Here is a 17545-nt window from a genome sequence, read left to right as displayed (position 1 = left end):
TTAGGGATATATTTGTCAGTCCGAATGAATCTGTTTCAGTATGGTTTCATATTTTCATTCGCCAGGATTATTTCTGCTTTGTAGTTAAATCATAGATTCTTTAAATATTTTCGCATTTTATTATCCTGGTATTTACTTTGCCCTTGATTATAGAAGCCACTTCAACAATTTTTAATTTAAAATAATAAATTTTGTCTTCTTTTATTTTTTCCTAGGCAGGTTAATACCTTGTGAATTTTTCCTTTGTTTAATGGGGCTTTGTTGTGATCTTAATTCATATAGCTGCAGTATAGCCTTGGTCCATAGTATATTTGTATGTGAAAGTCATGCATTGATGCTAGGTTAGTGGTTTTGGTAGAAAATAGGTATTTAACTCATTTAGGATACTTTTCCTCCCTAAATTTTCATTTCGTTCTTGTACGAATTATTTATTTGTATGGTCTGAATTTTTAATAGTTTTGTAACGCTGGCTGAATAGGTTTATTGCCAAATATTTATGATTTTACTCTAATAATTTTTCCAATTAATCCAATTCAATTGCTCCATGTGAGTTTTTTTGCGATAATGTTGGATGGTGTGATATCCTGTATGGCTGTGATTGAAAATAGAATTTCTATTTAATTTTGTTAGATTTTAATCTTTTAATTGTTGCAGCATGGGCTTAGATATTCTCCTGATTTAAATAACTAAACATTTTTAATCTTTTGATTCAAGATTACTGGTCTTTGTTCATTGAGATGAGAGAGCTCAGAGTATACTTCAGGTAGAATATGTCCTATGGTGATATTTTCTCCTCATGTGCCTATATACTAACAATGCAAGCGATTTCAGTTTATTTCATCAGTCCACTTTACTTGTTGCTGTGGTTTGCCCGCCTTAATGGTAGCCTGTTTATTTACAAATGAGGGATTTAATGGCCAGGTAAGGTTTGGAATGGTTGTTCACCTTATATCAGTTGTTCGGCTGCAGTAAGTTTGGGATCAATGGTGTTCCAGCTCCCAACAGGGGGGCGCCTGTTCACACCCATGTCACTGATTGTTCTCAAGTTGTCATGCCAAGCTCCAGACATGCCGTGATTATCCCCAGGAAAATGCTCTCTTCTGATGCATATCCTGGGTGGGTATATGCTTTTTGTACCTTCTGAAAAGTGCAGCCACCTTTTTCATGGGAAACAGATGCTGACCAGATAACCACTAATTGTGGGTAGAGACCACCCTGGATTTTAGTTTCCCTCTTGGTCTGCTGGTGATTTTTATTTCCCACCTATCCTACATATCTGCTAAAACTTCCCCAATCTGCCATCGGAATCAATTATTACTTATTATTATCATTAATTTTTAGATAATTTACCAGTGTAAGTTGGTTTTAGATTTGCACTCCGATGAAGAACTGATACAGGTGTATTTCCAAGCCTTACCTCGCATGGAAAAATATGACTCTGAGACTACAGTTAACCCTTCTTCTATTTCACATACTACCTCCCTCCTTTCATTCCATCCAATGTCCTATCCTCCCTTGCTCTCCTAGCATCCTTCACTCAATGTCACAGTTTTCTGCTTTCCATAACCTACCAAAATTCCCTGATCGAAAACCCCGCATGGTTTTTTTTTACTTCTCTCTACTTCTCCAACTCTTAAAGGAAATTCTGTATGATGCTTGCCTTTATTATTCCTGTTTTCTTCATGGTTATACAGATGATATTGTTAGGTCCTGATTTATTTATAATGTCCTTTAGATTTATTTGAGTAGCACTTGCAGGTGGAAAGGAGAAATTAAGCTCCTTACAGCCTATTTAAGACTGACTATATTAAATAATTTTTCCCTAATCAGTAAAGGGTTGAAATTGAATTCTTTACAAGCAAAAGGAAAAAAATGTCATACATTCACTCATAACATTTCTTAATGATATTATTTATCTGCTTGATTACATGGTGTGTCCAAATCTATATCAGATCATTTTAGTATTTCCAATGCATATTTGTTTATTGTGATAGCATTAAAGACTGCCGTCATCATATTCTTTCCAGTTAATTCAATTTTTTGAGTTTTCCTTTGGCATCCCCAATGTTTTTCTTTTATTTGATATCTTGATGTTTTTTGGGTCACTATAGGAGCTTGTGGAATCCATCGGTATTTTATACTTTAAGTGTTCTTCTAAGCCCATGGTTTGCCCTCCTATCTCACTCAATTCAAATCCCTCCTGATTTATTACTTTTCCTTCCTCAACATGATATGTTTGACATTCATCAAGACCAAATTTCAGTTTTACGTAATCAATTAAAATCTTAATGATTTCTTGCTCTGCATTCAACAGGCTGTTATCTGCGGCAAAGAGTTTTATCTCTTTTATGTATATAAAACTGTCTTTTTTTAGACCTTTCATAGTTTATATTTCTGTTTCTGGTTTTGATGATATATTCTCATATTTGGGAGGTTTGAGAGTGGATTTTATGTTATGGAAAATCACAGTGCATTGAGGGAGTCGGTTGGGAAATTGGCCCATTTTAGTAAATGAAGGTAGACCCAACTGGAACTTTTATTTTACGTGACCATGGTTACTTTGTAAGGCAGCATAATCAGGGATCAGCTGGTAATGCTGCTTTGCTAGGAAACTGTGGTTGTCGATAGGAAGACGTCCAGAGGATTCTGCAAAATTTGTATTCCTTCATTTATTATAAAAGTAGTAGCCACCAAGTAGTGCCTGAGACAGTGCCTTACATATGCCCCTTTTTATTGGTGCCGGATTTGTTTCTAATATGGTCTTAGATATGTTAATTTTTATTTTGCATCCAGAGAAAATGAAATTGGTCTTGGTAAAGCAAAGGAAATTTTTCCTCTTTCCTCTGATTCTGTACACAATTTTCCCTAAAAGCTGTTGAAAACAATATTTTCTCTGAAGTAGTCGATGCTGCAAATATTGGCAATATACTGAAATATCTTCCTCCACATAATTTAAGTGTTAAATGGAATTTTACTGCCCCATTTGATAGTATATCCACTGGAAAATAATGTTTTAAATTTATCATCAAAGAATCTGCCTGTCTAATTTCTGGATCAAGAGCATAATGTTTATTAGTACAGATATGTACAGAACAATTAGTTGGGTAACTCAACTTTTGCTCTTTGAGCGAAGATTTCCTAGCAGCTGTAAAATATTCCAAAACATTGCTGATCCATAAGAAAGGTGATTAAGATTATATATCAAATTACCACGAAATATACATGGTCTCTGTTTTGGTAAAAGTCTTGAATTTATAATTGAAGATTATATACATATGATTTTTTTGTTTCAAATAATCTCTTTTCCAAATTGAAGCATGGATTCTGATCCAGTGTATGGCTGCACAACCCATCATTATTTCTGGCTACACTTATGGCTGTAGAATCAATCATTATTTCTGTCATTTATGAATTTAAAGAGAGGGAATCAGTCTCTGTGATGCTATGTGGTCTCAATAAGGCTGTATTAATCATCCAACATAAGTTTCAAAGCTAGAATATCATGGTGACAAGGTTTGCACTGAAACCGTATCTGACTGATCACCATCAATCGGTTGAACTTCATGGCTCTTATCTTCAGCTCTTATAATATAAAATGGTGTCCCACAGGGCTATAACATAACATGGTTTCATATAAGACTGTGCTGGGCCTAGTACTGTTCATCACCAAAATTAAAGAATGCCCTATAATATGCAGTCTAAATCTGGTCTATATGCTGATGACACTACTTTTGTTCAAAAAAGTCAACATCTATCAAATACAAAGACACTACCTAGTAATTCCCAAAGATAGGCTAAGGAATGGTTTGATATTTATTATTTATATTAAAACATAGAAAAATGCCCAGCATATTGTATGCAGCCTCAAAAGAAAAAGAGCTTAAATTGTTGGACTTTACATTAACACAGAACTTGACTGGGAGACCCATATCAGTCAGATCTGTAATATAATGAGTAAAGTTGTTTGCATGTTAAGAAATATACAACTTTCTCATTGCTAATGAGTTTTGTTCACCACTTAAACATGCTTTTCATCAATGTAATTTGAATTACGGCTTTGAGTTATGGATCATTCCCAACATGCTAAGCAAATCTTGCTTGTATAAAAGCAAAATATTGGCTTTCTTGCTTATATTCCACCATGTTATTCCTGCCATTTCCATGAGGCACCATGACTATATTTAGTTGATGCATCTTAATTAATTCATGTGAAAGTTAATGTATAATATTACCCTCTAAGATTTCACATGCATAAGTACACCATTAGGATTAAAGTAACTTTGAACACTACTTATTGTAGACTATTCTCAACTTACATTTCATTTCATATTGTGAGCATTTGATTCTACAATTGGCTGCTAACCTAGTAGAAATCAGACTGTATCCTGAATTCCAAGAGTAGACTATTTTCCAGGTTACTTGCTGTCCCAATTAACTCAATTATTCAATTGTTTTGTGTCAATCTGCATCACAATTGAGAATTTATGTTTATATGTATATTGAGCAATATTAATATTGATGACATTTAATGTGGTAAGACTGTGGCAGAAGATTGGGATAAGTAAAATTAAGAAGAGGAGTTGGATTGATCATTATAACCCATAATTTTCCATTTACAGATGGAGGAAGAGAGTCATGGGAAAAAATAGAGGTGGGAATAAGAATTTTTAAGGAATTCATAAATTCTGTTAGTTTTTTGCTCGATCAACTATACTTAGTCTATCAGTCAAATGGTCAAACATATTGCTGAGCATGTGGGAAAATCAATTTCATAAGTATGCAATTGAAATAAAGTTTAAAAGTGAGAAGTTAATGCAGTTTACAATAAAGAGAAATGGCAAGCTTAACATTAATATTAAGAGGCCAAATTCGAGCAGGTGGAAACATCAGCTATCTCAGATATGTTTTATAACAAATTGGTCAAAATAACAGGGGCATGGGAAGACTGGTATTAAGCAAAGAAGTTTTCACATGTAGGAGGGCAATCACGACAGCGACATGGAATACGGATATTATCATAAGATAAGTGAAAACTCTGATATTGAACATTGTTTTGACCAGAGCAGAAAATTGCCCATTGGTGAAAGATGATAGGCATTGATTTGGCAGCTTTTGAGAATTGTGTGTGGAGATGGATGAAAATGAAAAACAAGCCGGTAAGGATAACAAAAGAGAAATTGCAAGATGTGGTGGGAGAGGAGAGAGTATTGATGGGAGAAATCGAAAGGAGGCAGGAAAGATGGGTGAGTTCATTATCTGTGGAATATTGAAGACTGTGAAAGAGGGAATAAATAACAAATAGACACAATTTTCCACCTGACAAGTATAATTGTACAACAACAACATGCCTATTATTATAAAATGGACCTCTCCCTCAAACCCTTTTTCATATTAGTGTCACTCAATTATATCTTGCCTTATGATAAAATAGACTCAATTCAAGGAGACTAGGGTTAAATCTAGAATTTTCCAGCCCCTAAAGAGACCTCTTACATTCTCCATTAATCTTATTAAATTAATCAACCCCACTGGAGATCTGGCATAATATGCGATAATATCTTATGATTCCTTTCAAAAGCCAATAATTTAAGATTTTTGAGGAATCAGACTTTTAAAGAATTAATAAAACAACTAATAATTAATCATATATTTATGACATGATTTTAAAATATTTTTAGTGAATGGCATTATCCAATGGAATGACAAGAACTGAGGAAGAATGTATTGTTTTTGGGAAAATTGGATATGCAAGTGGTGTATGTGTATTTAGCACTCTGCTTTGTGTAGTTTGCGTATTCAGAAAACACCAGGACAAACCACATGCTGAACTGGCAGTAAAGCTTCCTGTGGTTACACTGAAGCAGATTAGCAAAACAATTAAGAGGAAAATAAAAGAAAAAAGGATAAGGATAAAAAGTCTGACACCACTAAATTTATTGACTATTGATTTACGTACAATTTTACATAATAATATTTCAATATTTACATTCATAGTCACTCATTACAAATAAATGTTAGTTTGTCAACATAGAAAATGAAACCACCTCTCTGTTACCAGCAAAATCACAATTTTTGATCCCATATTGCAAAAAAATATGATATAGTATATTCATTCATAGATGGATTCAAAATGTCAAGGCTATATTTCTGTAAATTATTAACCATTTCTTAACCTATTCAGTATCATTCATACTTGTGTGCTATTAATTTAACAGATCCTAGAAGCGATAGCTGTAAATACTTAGGTGTATACTATATTTGACCATGGATTTAGGTTAGGAGCTAAACATTTTCAAGAAAGCCTTCAAAACTCTGTGCTGGGTGATGAGAAACCTTAGAGCCACTAGGTCAAAGGCGTATTAAACCCTGCTAAGACTAGTTTTAGAGTACTCATCATTTGTATGGGAGCCATACGAAAAAGAACATATTACAAAAATGGAGAAGGTACAAAGAAAGGCTGCCAGATGTGCACTGGGGAAGCATAGGAGAATGGAAAGAGTGACTGAAATGTTAAAAATGTCTGGCTGGGAACCTTAAAAATTAGAAGAAAAATAAACAAACTCTGTGGAATGCTCCACATTCTGAATGGAGCATTCCACAAAGCTAAACTAAATAATAACTAAATGGTAGCTTGGGCAGAACTAAGAAAAGAGGTGGGAAATTCAAATGTTACATGGAGGAATGGTCACAAATTCAAGGTAAAATACCAGGCACAAAGGACAAAGAAAAAAATTTAATTTCTTAATAAAACAATTGGTGATTGGAACAGTTCACCTGCAAAACTATTCAAGCCTTTTCCAAACAGGGTATATACTTTTAAGAAAAGATGTGAACAATTAATTTAATAATTTGATTGATTTGGTGAATACAATTGTATGTTACATCGTAGTTTTCATTTTTTTAGTGTTGGTTTGGAATCTGATGTTAATGAGATATGAATTTGTTTTTGGTTAGAGATTGGTGTTTGGATGTTTTCATTAATTGTATTGTTAGTTTTCTGACTGATTTTATTTTTTATTACCCTGGTATTTTCCATTTCTCAAATTATTAAGGCCTCTAGGCATCCACCTTGTGGTGAACCTGGTGGGCCACAAGGTGGCTCCCTTGGAAGCTCCCAGTCTTGCCTCCAAGTGAGCCGGGTTCCCGGCATCGGTTCCCTTGCCCGGAGGCCAGCCATGGGAAGGTTCCCATGGCTGGCCTCCGGGCGAGTCTCATGGACGGCCTCCTGGCGGACGGCGTTAGGGCGGGCCTTTTGGCGGTCTTTTTCTGGGTGGGCCTTTTGGAGGGTCCTCATCTGCGTCTCCTCCCGGCGGGTCTCCTTTGGGCGGGTCCCCTCCGGGCGGGACTCCTCCTGGCGGATTTCCTCCTGGTGAGCCTCCGTTAGGATGATCATCGTTATCGTTTCCCCATTGACCACCCTGCCTTTTTTTTGTTATTTAATGGGCAACGGTTTTTCTTGGGGCGATGAACCTTCCATGGTCTTAGGTCAAGCTTAGGGATAAGCTTGCAATGCTTCAGTGGATTCCTGAAGAGGGAGGAAGAGGTTATCTTCAATTTGAAGGCAAAGCCCCTAGCATCCACCACTAGCAGATAGGTACTTTTTTCAGATATATCGTAAATAATGATACGTAGCCGTGGCGATGGCATTTTTTCCATTTACCGTCCGTTCCTGGAATTGGCATTGTACGTATAGTTACACTTGACCAGAGGAAGGAAATTGAGTCGCAATTACGAATATTTTTCGGACTCAAATTTCCAAGCGATAGTAACGATTCACATTTTAAAAATTTAGCACAGTTTAGAAGGTAAAACATCCCAGGGTTTAAAGTTGGCTTTAACTTGGTGGACTGTGGCGCTTCGCGCACGACTACGAATGCCAGTGACGTTAACAGTATTTCGCCAGAGCATCTTGTTCCTTTAAAGCAGTTTCCCAAACTTTTTCAAGCCACACTTATCCATAAATCTATACTCAACGCCGAAATGAGGAACATTTAAACAATTAAAATAAAGAGTGACTAATCAATTGTTCATTTAGCATATAACAGATGCATACTTTTCTAATTACAGGTACACAAAAGAATTAATACCCAATAAAAGGAACTTAAGTGAAAATATACTTTCTGCATAAAAATATATTATCAAAACAAATAATTTTAAGAAAGCTTTTTTTTAAGTTAACATGCTGTTTTTCTGCTTAGGTTATGCAATTATATAACATGAGTTTTCAATTTATTAAAATAAAATTACCAATCATTTTTTGTTAAAATTGGTTAAACAATTAAGTGACTATTGATTATAGTTTTCAATGGTCTAGAAGTAATTTAAGGAGATTATATTGCCTAATTTAATAACTAATTTTCATGAAATGAATTTCTAATGGGATGGAGGAGCTTAATGACCTGATACCAGTTTTCCAACGTCCAGTTTGATACCATTTCGCTAGAGTGTTAATTCACCGCGTTCGAAAACCTTAAGTTCGTTTCTCTGCATGAAAACAAGGCGAATGACCGCACTAAAACCACGTCCCAATAAAATGAAGTCGGAAATTTATTAAGTAGTTTTTTTAACCACCATCCATAATGGAGGATAACGATCGGAACTCTTGATAATTTATCTTTAACTCTGGTTTCATTTCAGCGTCCTATTGTTGTCCAATTAAGTTTTCCTTTAATAGACCAACTTCCTCTATATCTAAAAATGGATTTATCACCCAGTTTGGAATTTCCAACGGAAGAGGATCGAATAATTACGTCGTCATATTTTTATGCAAAGTGGCTAAATGGTCACATAAGACTCTAAAATCATCATTGCCTATACAAGCATGCTCTTCTAGCTTAAGGAGGGAAGGAAATTGATAAAGCTTGCGGCGACATGTGTTGCGCCTAAATAAAAGCAACTTGGAAATTAACACAGTAACCACAGATTTTGCCCACAGGCTAGAATAAATTTCCTGCAATTGTAAATTCAATTTTATGAACTTTGTAAATAAATAAGAAAAAAATGCAACGTCACTCTTACTCTTTAAGGGGCTCGCTGAGAAAAACATATTTCTCCTTAAAAAACTGCACGACAGTGTCAAAAATATTAAAGAAGTGTCTTATAAAATTGCCTTTTGATAGCCAACGAACTTCCGTGTGTTGTAACAAACGTTTGAAATCTTCATTGTTCTCATCAAACAAGTCTCGAAAGAGACGATAATTACGAGCATGGGCTTTGATTTTGTTAACCACTGTAATTACAATGTTAAAGGACTTGTGAAGGCAACTCAGTATTTTAGTAACTAGAGGTATTCGGTGAATGATACAATGAATAGCGAAACCATTTGGTACATATTTTCTCAAGTATGCAATACAATCATGGTGACGACCAGGCATTGGTGGAGCTCCGATCTTTTTGTCTCTGAAGAACTGCTCCAAGATAATAAATATTGACTCCCCTTGAGTGAAAGTTTATGATTGCTTTGCAAACAACAGCTCTTGAGATTGATGTTGATCTTTAATAAAGCGTACGTAAGCCATAACACAGATTCATAACTTGGCAAAGGGTCTCCTCCAACTGTAATGCAAATTCTGTTGTTTTCAGGATTCTGTACTCTTTACCTTCCACATTTTCAGCCATTTCAACTATTTATCGTTGAACTGAAGTGTTGCTAAAGGGAAAAATTTTTATTGTATCATATGGTTGCTTGTAATCATGAAGACGAAGTAGTCGATAGGATATACGATCAGTTAGAGGACATAATCGCATGTGTTTCTGCATGGAAACTTGTTCCTGTTTCGCAGATTTCGGAAAGGTGTTTGATAGAGTGAATCGGGTAAAACTAATGCGTATATTGCAGAAAAAATGAATAGATTGGAGGGATTAGAGATTAATCCTCAACCTGTACATGTCTCAGACTGATCACGAGTGAGTGAGGGACAGAAAGAAGGATGCTAAGAAAAGACTTGTGAAAACTTAAAAATATAAAACGTAGTTATGTACGGCGCGGGAACGTGGTCATTGAAGCAGGAGGACAGACCTTGATTGGAGGCTTTAGAAATGTGAGTGTGGAGAAGAATGGAGAAGTTGAAATGGGCTAAGAGGAAAAAAAATGAGGAAGTACCAGGTAAGGTGGACGAGGAGAGGGGTTTGTTGGGGAGAAATCCCAAGGAGGCAGGAAATATGGATGAAGGGCGTATTGATCGGCAGTGGAGTGTTGAAGACTGTAATAGAGAGGAGAATTTTAGGCAAATTAGTAAAGGCAGGAGCAGGATAGTGGTCTTGGATGTAATTAAGAGAGTAAGTAAATATGTGGAGATGAACATGGGTTTGTTATAGGGAGTGATGCTGGGTTGTGTTTTTTTAGAAGTCACAAAATATTTGATTGTTAGTTGTGCCATCCAAAAACAAACCTTAACTGATAGATAACCTTAAAATGAATGCAGTGTGGCTTATGCATTGTAGTACTCAGGACTTCAGTCACCAATGGTAAGATGATTACTTCACTAAATGTACGTGCCTTTCGAGATTTTGCAATTAATAGTGAAACATTTTATGATGGTTATGATTTATGATGATATTTTTTATTTTATTATAAGAATCCATCTCTTCATTTGAATACACCCTTTCGCATAATAAGCAGATATTCATATGCTTTTTTTATAGGTGACTGTAAATCTGCACTTAAGATAATTCATATTATACTGTACTGCGATATTATACTGGACTATGAAACACATTTAAGTTACTTCCAGATGCTGGAAACAATGTAAATATTAAAAACGAAGTTTTAAAATGGAGACAAAAAGGTTACCGAGCCCCCGCAAGTGTCAGGACCTTCTGGCGCCCCCTGCCGCCCCCTTGCCTATTTTTTGCCCCCTTTAGACAAGATCATCGCCCCACCGGGGCGGTAGCACCCAATTCGGGTACCACTGCTTTAAAACCTCGAAAATTTCAACTTCGATAGCCCGGAGGACATCGAGGAATTCCGGTCAAGGCATTTTTACATTGTGAAATTTTTGCATTGTCATTCACAAACATTACTCACTTTTTACTGATGATGCTGAAGGCGTCCGCCTGCATGTACTCCAAGTGCTCAAGGTTCTCACAGAGAAGGCTCGACAGGGTGACCTTCATGATGGCCTTGAGCTGGGCTGCAAGGATATGAAATCCTTGAAATAGGTACAGCGAAATTTGGTCATGTGATGCCTAAAAAGGCTGAAGGGAGACCCTTTCCTCGTCCCTTAACGTGCAAGGAAACTTACCAATTCCCTTAAATACTGTTTTTTATAATTCACCGCAAAGGGATAGCTTCGTCGACAATGTCTGAATTGCAAGCTAGAGATATGAAATCGAGCGTAATTTGGAAGGGTATCAGTATTCCATGCGTGACACACATCGATTTAATGTTTACCTTTGGTGAACTTCCCGGGTCCTTGGGCATGATCGAAGAAGTACCGGTCGCCTGACCTCCAGCGGAAGAACTGCTCCGCGATGATGCAGCCGAAGGTGGGGCCCACGAGAACCGAGACATCCCCGTCCACGCAGTGTTCCTCCAAACCTCCGCCTACCAGCAGATCCACGTCATTCGCGGAACGGTATAGGCTCTTCAGCTGCATGATACTCTGTGTTTTGGAGAAGGCGCGATTAGCTGTTAAATCTAGCCCTGAGATTAAATGAATCATATACGACCGAAGAAAGTGAAGAAGTAGAGGTCAGTAGGGATTGTATGGCAAGAGAGGTTATTAAGTTAAGTTAACACAAAGAAACACAGTATTCTAGAACTTTTTCCCACCATCGATTATATTCTGCTAATGGCATACCTTCAGTAAAGCCGCGATATTTAAAAAGACGTCGGTATTATTGAATTTTGGGTAGTTAGTGGACAATAGTTCAATAAGTCAAGATGAATTGCTAAAATCACAAAGTTGAAGGTTGATGCAAGTGGTTGAGATTCCCATATTGATCTCCCCATGATAAACTATTTCCTTCTTTCATTTTGATAACTTTTCAGAAATTTTGGAAGCGAAGTTCACTAAAAATTTCAAATGTTAAAACCAACAAGTGAAATTGGCATAAGCTAATTCGAGTTCTCAAAATGAATTTTCTTTGATGCAGGGAACTGAAATGTTTGATTTTACTTCAACTTGTCGCTCGATCCCTGCCCGGGGAGGGGCAAAGCAAATACCTTTTCAGACATGACGTCTTTGAAATGCTCGAAGTCCTGGGCCCTGGAGAGTCCGCACATCTCTCGCATATCGTTATAAGTGGGCAACCCATGGTCCCTGCCCCTTTGGATGTCTGTGCTCACCAGGTCCTGTCCAAAGGGCTTCTTTATCTTGAACAACTTATTAGTGACCTGGGAAAGAAACGTTGAACAACTGTAAGAAAACTCACGAAGTTCCAGCAAAAATATGTTTTACCCGAAGAAGGCCGCCTCTCAAGGGAAGTATCAGAGAGAACCAACTCCCTGTATACCTTATGAATTGTAACTCGGATGTATGAAAACAATAAACTCAAATTCGAACATATTTTAAATGGCAACTTGTTATTAAAATTATAAAAATTGAATTCGTTTTACTTTAACACCTGAATTAACCTTTTTCCTGGCTCATTAATAATTGGATCTTAAAAAGAGTTTTCCATATCTCGTCTCATGATTTGCATATTTGTTATATTGTCAACATCACAATAGATTTGATGTTCCAGGAGCTACATGCTTGATGTTTTTCTGTCAGACACATGAGAGGAACATAATATTGGAGTTTTCAGTGGGTAACAAACGCCTACATAAAGAATGGTCGAGAGGTATATTGGAAAAAACTAAGAGTGTATACTGCTTCGTTTATATATTTTTTGCTTCTCTACTCCATAGACTATAACTGGCTGTTAATATATTATTTTAAAGGGATTTTTACATGAATTTATAGCAATGCATTATCCTTAACACCGATCTTGTTAGGTCTGTCGCGTCGTGCGCCAAAATGAATTAATTATAAAATGTATTCGTTAAGTTAGCATCCTGCTCCAAAATCTACATAATCCATCTATTGTATAGGCTAATGGTTAGTTATTTGCATATTTTTTTGCAAAATTCAACTGTCAATGAATTTCATTAAAAGAACTTTTTTTTTAATTTCATTGTACTTATTATATTTAGTTTCCATTAAATAATGAGTGATCATGAAATATTCATATTTATTCTCATTATTTATTGTGGCTAAATATTTATTTGTACTCGTATATGGTATAAGCGTAGCTAAATGTCTAAAGGCTACATGTACGTGGCAAGTTTCCTCCATTTGAGTCTATGTCTTCATTCAGGTTCTCGTCGTAATATGAAACATGTTCAATTCGCTTACAGCAAAGATTGAGGTTAAACAAATCGAGCAATTGGCACGCGAATAGAAATTTTCATCAATTTCAATTCATAATTTTGGTATGATTTACCCACAGTGTCAGTCACTTTTCTATAGGATGTGTAATGCAACTCCCCTGCTGTACTCATGAGAGAAGTTGGTCGCATAACATTAATGCTGAAGACCCATCGGGTGGTAAAGCCTGTGCGCTGAAAGTTCTCACAGTCCATTCAATACCTATGGCCGTCTTTCAAAAGAAACATGCTGATTATTGCAAATGCTGTAACTGAGTATCTCGCAAAAATAAATGTTTCTGGGGACGTCATCCTTCCCAATGTCCTGCCCTATCCTGATGTAATACTTTTCTCTCTCTCAATGTGAAGGGTGCATCGAGATGGTGTATTGACTAACGTAATGACTTTCCAACCGGAAGGAAAACTCCTGGAGACGGCAGATCTTCGTCAGTGGTATTCCAATCCCTACTTGCGGTGCTTTGCGTAGAGTACTTAGGGTGAGTACGTCGTCTCACAGATAGGACGTTTAGCAGTGGACTCTAGGCGATTTCCGCTAAGAATAGACTAATGACGACTCCGGGTTTCTCTCCAACCATCGTCCTTTCCCATCAATCCCTAATGGCGTAAATGACTTTAGCTGTCGGTCCTTTCCTTTAAAAAACCTACTAATCTCAATTCGAAGCGGTTTTGAATATCTGAATCAGGAATAAGCAAGCATCCTCGGTTCATCGTTTTACTTTTAATCCGGTTCCAGGAGGCAGCATCCAATTAGTTAGCATATGCATATATATTCATTATATACGTATTAATACATACACATTGCATTAAAATTGGAGGGAAAAAACTAGAGCAGGAATCTCGGAAGTGTTTTGGATCAACACGGTCAGAGTAGTAGGGACGTAAGGAGGAGAATTGCGCTAGGCAAAGAGGCTTTTATAAGGAGGAGGGAGTTGATGACAGGGAAGTTGAGTAAGGATATTAACAATAGACTCGTAAAAACGTTGATATGGAGCGTAGCTATGTACGGCGCGGAAACTAGGTCGTTGAAGCAGGAGGATAGACGTAGATTAAAGGCTTTTAAAATGTCGGTATGGAGAAGAATGGAGAAGGTGTAATGGACCCACTGGTAGTGGGATGCTGATGACCGTAAGACCGTAATAGAGAGAAGAATGTTAGGCAAACGAGGAAAGGGCAGGTACAGGATAGCGATGTTTCTTGAGCAAAAATTACTGAGTGACATGGAAATTCAAAAATCATCCTTATATAGATTAGGATAATGGATTTTGTGTTTTGTTAGGAGTCACAAAATATTTATTTGGTAGTTGTGTCCATCCAAAAACCTACATTAACCGGTATATTACCTTAGGATAATAATACATACAATTTAGGCATGGTATATAATCACAGACAAACATACAAACCTCATGTATGTCCGTGCGTCTTAACTTTTTTGTGCCCAATCAATTATGTTAAGTAAAATTTCATGATTACATTTAAATGATCATCCATCCGGTCGCTTAGTAGAAAACAGAACTTTGCGGTGGCTTTGCTAAACGAGAGGCCTTTAAATGAAATCATACATGATTAGAAGAGAGGCGTAAGCTTCACCAATTTTCCCGTAATGATCAAGCTAAAATTCCACGGCCACCGATGTGAAATGTTCGAATCTCACCAAAAGAGAAAACTGTTAATACTCCAAAGGATAATTCTCCCTTGGAAAATTATTGATCATACGATAATTACTAAAATACTAGACCTCGAAGCTGAGTCCTCAAATATTACAAGTAGCTTTACGCCCTACGATACAATGGCTCGCTTGAGACTATACTACCTTGATCAAAAAGTTCCCGGAATAACCACCGTGTGGCGCTCCCATCGTTCCGATTTGAGTTCTGTTTTTTTTGTTAAATTGGTACATCTGTTGTTGATATTCCCTTTAAATCTTAGTGTCATAACTTGACATTTGCAAAAGTTACGTAGCCAAGAGTACATCTATCTCTGTGTGTGTTGGCGATTTTTTACAATTGCAGAAATGGATTTAAATTTGCAACAACGAACTTGTATTAAATTTTGCGTAAAAAACGGATTTAGTGGCGCACGGACGTTGGAAATGTTGGAAAAGTGTTTCGGCAACGATTCTCTAAAAAAAACGGTCGTTTACCAGTGGCACGAGCGGTTCAGAAGTGGTCGTGAGTCGATCGAAGATGATGAACGCAGTGGCAGACCATCGACATCGAAAGTCGGTGAAAAAATTGATAAAGTAAAAGAAATGTTGGTCAATAACCGCAAATTAACCATCAGAGAAATAGCGGAGGACTTGAACATTGCCTATGGATCCGCCCAAGACATTGTGGTTAATGATTTGGGTTTCCGTCGTGTGGCAGCAAAGTACCTCAATTTCATGCAAAAAAGAGACCGTGTTGACGTCGCAAAAGACATGATTTGCGAGGCTGAATCCGATCCCACATTCATCAAAAGGATCATTACTGGAGACGAGACGTGGGTTTATGAGTACGACACGCAATCCAGACATCAGGCAAGTGAATGGCGTTCACCAAATGAGCCGAGACCAAAAAAACCACGTCGTTTTCAGTCAAAAAAGAAGGCAATGCTGACGGTTTTCATGGATTACAACGGTGTAGTGCATCATGAATTTTTGCCAGAAGGCCAGACAGTAAACAAAGAGTATTATTTGGGCGTTACGAGACGTTTGCGTGAAGCAATTCGCCGAAAGAGACCAGAAATGTGGGCAGAAAACTCGTGGATTTTGCACCATGATAACGCACCGTCGCACAGTGCTATCATTATTCGTAATTTTTTGACGAAAAATGCAACAAATACCATCCAACAGCCACCGAATTCACCTGATTTGGCTCCCTGTGACTTCTTTCTGTTCAATTGAGTTAAAAAACCATTACGGGGAACGCGTTTTAGCAGCCGAGAGGAAGTAATGGAAAAATCGCAGGAAGCACTGATGGACATACCGAAAACCGAATATAAAAAATGTTTCGAGGATTGGATCAAGCGCTGGCATAAGTGTGTTGCAGTCGATGGGGATTACTTTGAAGGGGACAATATAGATTTAGATGAATAAACTTGTATTTTTAATTTTCTGAATAAATTCCGGGAAATTTTTGATCAAGGTAGTATGTGCTGCAGCGACGTTTGCGTCTGTTACCCTTATCGATGCGCGCGCCGGCTTCCTCGTCTCGTAGACAGATGCACCCGGTTCGAAATCAGTGGTCACCCTATTTTCTGAACTACCCTCCTCTCAGCTTGACCAAAAGAAAGCCGTCAAAAGCGAGTTATTGGAGTTTTACAGCACTAGCACAGCAATTAATCAAGCGCCCTCACTTACTGCAGGAGTTCATGCTTTGTCCCAAAATAGTTGAACCTCCTTCCGAAAACTCCGTAACTCTGCATACGTACTAGGGCCGCCTTTGCACTTACCGTAGCACTTATGACTGGGTAGCAAACCTTTCTCGCGTCCTTTAGCTGATCCGTGGTTACCCTACAATGACCCAATTTATGGGAGGTATCCACTTTTAACGAAAAGCCACCTTTGCAGCAAAACCAGCTTAACCTTCCAGGGCATGCCCGAATCAATGCCTAGGTAAAATTTATGTATCCGATGGAAAAAGGACTCAATTCAAGCAAAATTAATGAACGGTGGATCCATTTAGCATGACTGTTTGGACTGACCTCCTTGGTGACGAAGGTGTCGGCGCTCTGTGCTGGCTGGTTGGTCATCCCCCGGAACACGGACGTCAGGAAGTCGGGCTTCTCCAACAAGGTCGAAAAGAATTGGATTTCATTTAAGTCGAATGTCTTCATTGGACATCTACCCTCCCCCTGGATCCTGAGGTCGCATTAAAAGAGAAGGAGACAGGGACAATTAGGTATAGCTATGCATACGCATGCATGTATATTTACATAAATAAACAAATTAATTAATTCATACATAAATAAATAACTGCACTTATAACAGTGGACTAAATCACTATTCGTACACAGCTATTGTTTTAACTAATACATTAAAACCTGTGCTTACCAATTCCATCCGTTTATTGCTACCACCACATCAATACCCTATATGCAGATTATAGATTTTTCGTGCAAGATTTTTAAATGTTTGAATACAAGAGTAATTGATAAAACGACTTCGCCGTCTCCGCCGTTAAATGAATATAATGT

General features: G+C 37.3%; 1 protein-coding gene across 1 annotated transcript; it reads right to left on the bottom strand.

The window, feature by feature from the left end:
- Window positions 1–11022: 11022 nt before the first annotated feature.
- On the bottom strand, window positions 11023–17185 carry LOC139695257 (peroxidase-like). Its single transcript, XM_071593950.1, has 4 exons — window positions 17054–17185; window positions 12167–12337; window positions 11393–11603; window positions 11023–11132 (listed from the first exon to the last, which is right to left on the bottom strand). Exons 1-4 carry the CDS (start codon window positions 17183–17185, stop codon window positions 11023–11025), a joined length of 624 nt encoding a protein of 207 aa, XP_071450051.1.
- Window positions 17186–17545: the final 360 nt, after the last annotated feature.

Source organism: Hetaerina americana, unplaced genomic scaffold (assembly GCF_022747635.1).
Source record: "Hetaerina americana unplaced genomic scaffold, ioHetAmer1.1.p SCAF_6, whole genome shotgun sequence".
NCBI classification, from domain to species: Eukaryota; Metazoa; Arthropoda; class Insecta; order Odonata; family Calopterygidae; genus Hetaerina; species Hetaerina americana.
Note: the sequence above shows the minus strand (reverse complement) of the source record. Positions and strands in the feature narration are given on the sequence as shown.

Excerpts from the sequence above, each read along its gene's own strand:
- LOC139695257 (XM_071593950.1), bottom strand. The coding sequence starts at position 17,185 with ATGAAGACATTCGACTTAAATGAAATCCAATTCTTTTCGACCTTGTTG. Across the intron at positions 12,338-17,053 it reads ACACCTTCGTCACCAAGGAG|GTCACTAATAAGTTGTTCAA; the intron begins GTCAGTCCAAAC and ends TTTCTTTCCCAG. Across the intron at positions 11,133-11,392 it reads ACCCGGGAAGTTCACCAAAG|CCCAGCTCAAGGCCATCATG; the intron begins GTAAACATTAAA and ends ATATCCTTGCAG.